Below are 5,856 nucleotides of genomic sequence, written 5' to 3'. Positions count from 1 at the left end.
TCCTGAGATGGGCCCCACCAGGACCCCCAGCCCCAGAAAGGGGGGAGCTCCCTCTGACTTCTTGGGTCAGAACAGATGTGTTTGTAAAACGCTCTGCACAGTGCCTGGCAAATTGTTGTTCAGTCTTGTTTGACCTTTGGTGACCCCATTATGCCAATATTGTCTGTGGGGTTTTCTTAGCAAAGATACCAGAGAGGTTTGCCATTTCCTTCTCTAGTGGATTAAGGCAAACAGGTTAAGTGACTTGCCCAGGGTCACAGAGCTAGTCAGTGTCTAAGGCTGATTTTGAACTCAGGTCTTCCTGACTCACTAACCCTAAATGGGTGCAGTGCTGTATCCACTGAGCCATCTAACTTCTCAGCCTGGCACATAGTAGGTGCTAAATAAATGCTATCATTATCCTGGGCTAGGACACACTGAGGCCCTCCCAACCCTCAGGGCTGGAACCCTTACTAAGTACCAGGATGCATAACCACAGAGGAGTATACTCAGTTCCTGAGCCAGTACCCATGGGGACCCCCTGCCCTCTGGGGCTAGGACTTTTTACCTGGTGGGATCATTGAGCCCAGGACTCCCCTCTGACTTCCTGAGCTAGGTCTCATCGGGAACCCCAACTTCAGGAGCTCTCTGACCATCTGTGTCAGGACCCACTGGGGCTTCTAGGCCCAGGAGTCTCCTCTGACCTCTTGAACCAGGCCCCACTGGTGTCCCTCCTCAGGGAGCCTTCTCTGGAGCTGGGATCCACTAGGACCCTCTAACCCCAGAAACCCTCTCGGACCTCTGGTACTGGAAGCCTTTCCCATGGGGTATCCCTTTCCCAGGAACCCCCTTCTCATTCAACCTGGGATTCCCTTCTCTGTATTCTGAGTCCCCAGCTAGAACTCTCCAATGTCCCTCTCAAGGGGGATGCCCCCTACCCCGCCATCCCTCTCCCCCCAGTCTGGGGCTATTTGGGGGGAATTCTTGGCCAGGTGATCTCTGAGGTTCCTTCCAGGCTCTGATCCAGCTGCTGGCCGCCCTCTGACCTTTGCCCTTGACAGCCCTGCCCCAGGACCCTCCCACTCATTTTACTCCCCTCCAATCCATCCCCTGCAGGTATCTCACTCCCGGGCCCTGATCCGACCCTTCAGCTCCAGTGCCAGAAACCGCTTTGTGAACAAAGTAGCTGAAAAACAAAAGCTCTTCCAGGTGAGGGGAGCCCAGGACCTGAACCCCCTTCCCCCCAGGCACCCCAACATCCGTCAAGCACGCCCCATGGCCCTCTTCCCTGGGTCGTCTGATGCAGCCTTGCCCATTGCTTTGCCGTATCCTGCTGTGTTCCCTAAGAGACCCCAGTTTCTCCCCATGCTTCCAGAAGTCCCGGCTGTGGGGGCCCCCTAACTTTTCGGGGGTGATGACCAGGACTGCCCTCCCTCATGCCTAACGCCTCACTCTGCATCCTAGGAAAACAATGACCTCCCAGTCCACCTGAAGGGTGGAGGCAAAGACAACCTTCTGTATAAATTAACCATGGCCATCTGCCTGGGAGGTGAGTGAGGGGAGGGAGAGCTGGGCCCCAAGCTGGGTGGGGGATGGGGTGGTGGAAGGTCTCTGTCCAGGGCCTGGGGACCCTGGACTCCTTGTGGGGAGGGCAGAAGAGGGGGTGCTGACTTCTGGGCTCTGAGGATTCAGGAGCTCTAGGGGGGGGGTGAGATCAGGGTCGGGCACCCCTCACTTTCTTCTCTTCCCACTCTCCCCCCTCCAGGCACTAGTTACAGCCTCTTCTGCCTTGGCTGGGCCTCCTTCCCCCACCAGAAGTGAGACTGGACACCAGGACCGGACAAGGGGAAAGGCGTGGCAGGGCCTGGGCCTGGGGTGAGGGTTAGGGCTGGGCAGAAATAAATTCCCTTGCTGGGAGAAAGCTGATCTAGGGCAAGTCTGTCTGTTGGTGGTGGTGATACGAGACCTAGGCCCCTGACCCAGATGTATCTACGTGCCTCCCTCCCTCCCCTTCTCCTAAAGGGAGCCAAGGACTCCGGACCATCACCCTCACCCCAACACATACACACCCACACTAGAGCAGAAGCCTAGGTTCCAAGGAGACTGGGGGTCCTGGGGGAAAGACTGGGGAACCAGGCAGGATCCCCAGAAAAGGGAATCCGTCTTAGAGAGGGAGCTTACCTGACATGACCCTGTCTATTCCTGTTACTTCTGTGACTAGCTGGTGGGCCCCCACCCCCTCCTGCTGTCTATCTTGGGTTTGGTGAGGGTCACACCCCCAAGGGCTCTCCAGGATGCTGCCCTGCACCCCTGCCCCCAGCTGATGATGCCTGTCATCCATCCTGGAGGGTCTGAGTCACACGGGAGGGGTCATAGGAAATCAGACATGGGGGGGGGCAGTCTGGTCGTGGTCTGTGTGAAGTGACTGAATGATGTGGGAGGAGTCCTTCCGGGGGTCTGGAATTCTGGGCCTTTAGTTCTCTCCAGGGTCTGTCTCTGGGATCAGGGAGGCAGATGGGAGAATCCTAACAGGGGCAAAAGCCCGGCTCTCAGGAGGGCCTGCTGAGGGGGTAGCTCAAACCAAGTGGCCCGGTGTCCCTGGACCAGGCACCATCTCAGCTGCTCGATCTCTGGGCCCTTGAGTCCAGAGGGACCCTCGTGGCTCAGTGGGCAAAGGGGAAGAGGGGAACAGGTTTGGAAATTGTCCCCCGTGGACAGTCCTTCAGTCAGGTTCCTAGGGTATGGCCCCTTATCTGCTCAGACACCCCCAGAGCACTCAATCTAAAACCAGCCCTGCCCAACCCCCCCTTCTGTAAAAGGAGCCAGGGCAGGGAGACCTTCCCTCCCCAAGGCAATCAGAGCTGTGTGAATGGTAGGTGCTCGTGGTGACCCAGGTCTCACGGTCTGAGGGAGAGAAACACATTCCCACCATCCCCCCTCAACCTGCACAGCCCTCCTTAGTGGAAGATGAGCTGAGGGGAGCCCTGCCCCCCAGCAATGCCAAGGACCCAGGGTCCCCACTCCCAACCTCCCAAATAAAGAAACCTTGGCCCGAGCTACTGTATGAGCAGAGTGATGGTGGTGGGATGCATCAGAGGAGGCCGGCAGTCTTGTGACCACTGTTTATTTTGGGCCCCGCCCCCTGCTCCCAGGCCCACCCAGAGAAGGGGAGGGGGCTGAAGCACAGGGGGAGTGGGAAAAGGCACTAGATACCAGATGAACCCCATGGGGGCAGCACGTGATGGCACCTGGCTGTGTGAAAGCACGTAACATGTATTTGTGGGCATCTGGGGGCAATGGTAGGTGTGTTAGAGCACGTGACATGTTTACAGGTGTGGGGGTGGAACTGGGGGAGAGACAGCACATTAGAGCATAAGTATTTCTAAGGAGGCTGGGAAGCATGTGGCTGGCGTGTTAAAGCATGTGACATGTTTGCAGGGGTGCTGGGGGGGAGCATGTGGCTGGTTGGCACATTCCGGAGCTGGGAGGCAGGGGTGTGGGTGAGTGGGGAGCAGGGGCTCCTTGGTGGTGGCCATGTTTGTACAGGCGGGGGTAGGAGGGGCACCCCAGGAATAACAGCCTCATTGGCTGGTGGGGCCGGTGCAGTGCCAGAGGGTTCCCTGTTGGGCTGAGATCCACAGAACTACAGGGGAGGGGGAGGGCAGCTTCCTGGCAATCGCTGTCCTGGGTGGTGGAGAGGGGCCGATGACCAGTCAGGTGGACAGACGCACAGGCCTCAGGAGTACATGGTCAGCTGCAGCCACTGGGGGAAGAGGGGAAGTCGGGGGAGGAGTGAATTGGGGGGCTCCCCCAGGAATCTGCCAGCACTGCCCAGACCAGACCCCCACAGACACAGGGCGGGGGGCTGGCCCTCACCTCTTGGATGTTTACCCGGATCTGCCCACTGCCATCCTTGTCCAGAGACTTGAAGGCACCTGGGTTGGGGGTGGGAGAGAACAGTGAGCAGGAGAGGATCTCCAAGTGCACGAGGCCCGTGGCTTGGGAGGGTGGTGTGTCACAGGGAGGCCTGGGAACAGACACCCCACCCCCACCCCCATCCCCTGGCAGGGTTCAAGGGATCCGAATCACTCACGGAACATGGCGTCCAGGCGCACAAGACAGCTGATGAAGTTGTCAAAATCCATATTCCCGTCCTCGTCGGAGTATCGCCGAATGATCATCTGGTACAGCTCTGGGCTGAGCTGGAAGCCTGGGGGGCCCGGCAGGGGTCAGCGGCCGGCTCTGGGATCCAGGACCAGGCTCCCCATCTGCCCTCCTGCCCCCCCCCATATCCAGGGACTGACTGGGAGAGCCGGCCCACCAAGGACCCGCCCTGCCTGCCCTCACCTACAGTCACAGGCTCAGACTCAGCCCCCTCACTACCCTCCTGCAGAAGGAGGGGGCTGACTTGCCCAGGGTCACACAGGTGGTAAATAAATAGTAGGGTAAAATTAGAACTCAGATCCTCTGGCTCCAGAGTCAGGCACTAAGTACCACGTGGCTGTCAATTCCCGCATGAGCACACTAAACATTTCCAGAGCCCTTTAAGGTCTCTTGGATCCTCTTACCACCTCTGGGAGTTGATTATGCTCAATTTTACAGATAAGGAAACTGAGGCTCAGACTGCTGACTCACCCAGGGTCACCCGGCTAGTATCTGAAGCACTCAGTACAGTGCTCAGCACGTAGTAGGTACTTTAATAAATGCTTGTTGACAGAGGCTGGGTATCCTCACAGTCCTCTAGACTGAAAGCTCCTTGAGGGCACAGCTTAGCACACAGTAGGTGCTTAATAACTATTGATTGGATATGAACCCCAAAGCACCAATAAGTGTCTAAGGCCGTAGACTTATGCCTCTGCCTTGCGGCTATCAAATGAATATCAGTTGTTAATCAGTGACTGATCAGATTTCACTGAATTACTGATTAGTTTTTAATTGCTCAGACGCCTGCAGCGTGTTCCCGACAACAACCTCCGAAGATAGAGAATACAAGGATTCATTCCCCCTTTTTATAGATGAGGAAACTGAGGCTGAGATGACACATCGTGGCCAGTTAGTGTCCAAGGCAGGATTTGAACCCAGGACTCTCCTGACTCTGTGGGATCTTCTCTAGGCCTCAGTTTCCCCCTATATAAAATAAGGGGATTGGGTTAGAGATGTCCCGAGGTCCAGCTCTGAACCCCAGACTTCTGGAAGGACAGGGCAGAAGAATCACAGCAGGACGAGGTGTGGTGGGGGCTGTGATCTGTACTGATGAAGGGAGTACCTTCCACTGAGGACCAATGGGCGATCGGTCAGTTGATTAGCTGCTGATTATTGTGATGTTTGTAAAGAGATTCTAACTGAGTCAGGGATAGCCTCTACGGGAGCCTTCCGGCCCCTCTACCATGTGGGGCCTTGGAATCAGGACCACCTGGTTCAGGCCCCCCCCCCCCAGGCAGCGTGGGAAGCCTAGGGATCCCTACTTGGAATCACTTATGCGGCCTCCATTCATGGAATTTCTAATTAGAGGTTCTGAAAATAAAGACGGAATTTTTTTTCCCATCCAAGGTCATGGACCCCTGGGCCATCCACAGGCCTCAAGTTAAATTCCCATCCCACAGGGCCTGGTTTCCTGCGCTGATCAAATCACAAATCGGTTCGCTCTCAAAGCTTCTAGATCCAAAGTGGTTGGACCCCAGAAGCGCTGGGGCCATGTCCTGTCTCACCCCTCCCCAACCTGCCCTCTAACCCCAGAGCCCCCAAACCTGCAGCTGTAAAGGCTCCTGGAAGCTCATTGCTGCCAATGGTCCCTGAGCGATCTATGTCGTACTGTTTGTAGATGGCCTGGAGAGGGGAAGGGGAATGGGGGAGAGGTCAGAGCAGCACGGAGGTCCA

The 5,856-nt window shown here is 56.7% G+C and overlaps 2 protein-coding genes across 2 annotated transcripts in view; one reads left to right on the top strand and one right to left on the bottom strand.

Moving 5' to 3' along the window:
• Positions 1–1,898, top strand: part of LOC114038307 (cytochrome c oxidase subunit 7A1, mitochondrial) — a 2,202-nt gene extending 304 nt beyond the window's left edge. Inside the window, exons 2-4 of the mRNA XM_027855583.1 lie at positions 1,096–1,188; positions 1,444–1,528; positions 1,745–1,898. Coding sequence (XP_027711384.1) covers positions 1,096–1,188; positions 1,444–1,528; positions 1,745–1,800 — 234 coding nt within the window. The 3' untranslated portion in view covers positions 1,801–1,898. The remainder of the gene's footprint in view (positions 1–1,095; positions 1,189–1,443; positions 1,529–1,744) is intronic.
• A 1,189-nt stretch (positions 1,899–3,087) lies between these two features.
• Positions 3,088–5,856, bottom strand: part of CAPNS1 (calpain small subunit 1) — an 11,363-nt gene continuing 8,594 nt past the window's right edge. The window contains exons 8-11 of the mRNA XM_027855365.1: positions 5,727–5,805; positions 4,073–4,189; positions 3,856–3,914; positions 3,088–3,742 (exon numbers count right to left, since the gene is read on the bottom strand). Of these exons, the coding sequence (XP_027711166.1) occupies positions 3,716–3,742; positions 3,856–3,914; positions 4,073–4,189; positions 5,727–5,805 (282 nt within the window). The 3' untranslated portion in view covers positions 3,088–3,715. The remainder of the gene's footprint in view (positions 3,743–3,855; positions 3,915–4,072; positions 4,190–5,726; positions 5,806–5,856) is intronic.

This window comes from Vombatus ursinus, unplaced genomic scaffold (assembly GCF_900497805.2).
Source record: "Vombatus ursinus unplaced genomic scaffold, bare-nosed wombat genome assembly UNPS02010822.1, whole genome shotgun sequence".
NCBI classification, from domain to species: domain Eukaryota; kingdom Metazoa; phylum Chordata; class Mammalia; order Diprotodontia; family Vombatidae; genus Vombatus; species Vombatus ursinus.
This window is presented reverse-complemented; position numbering and strand designations above follow the sequence as displayed.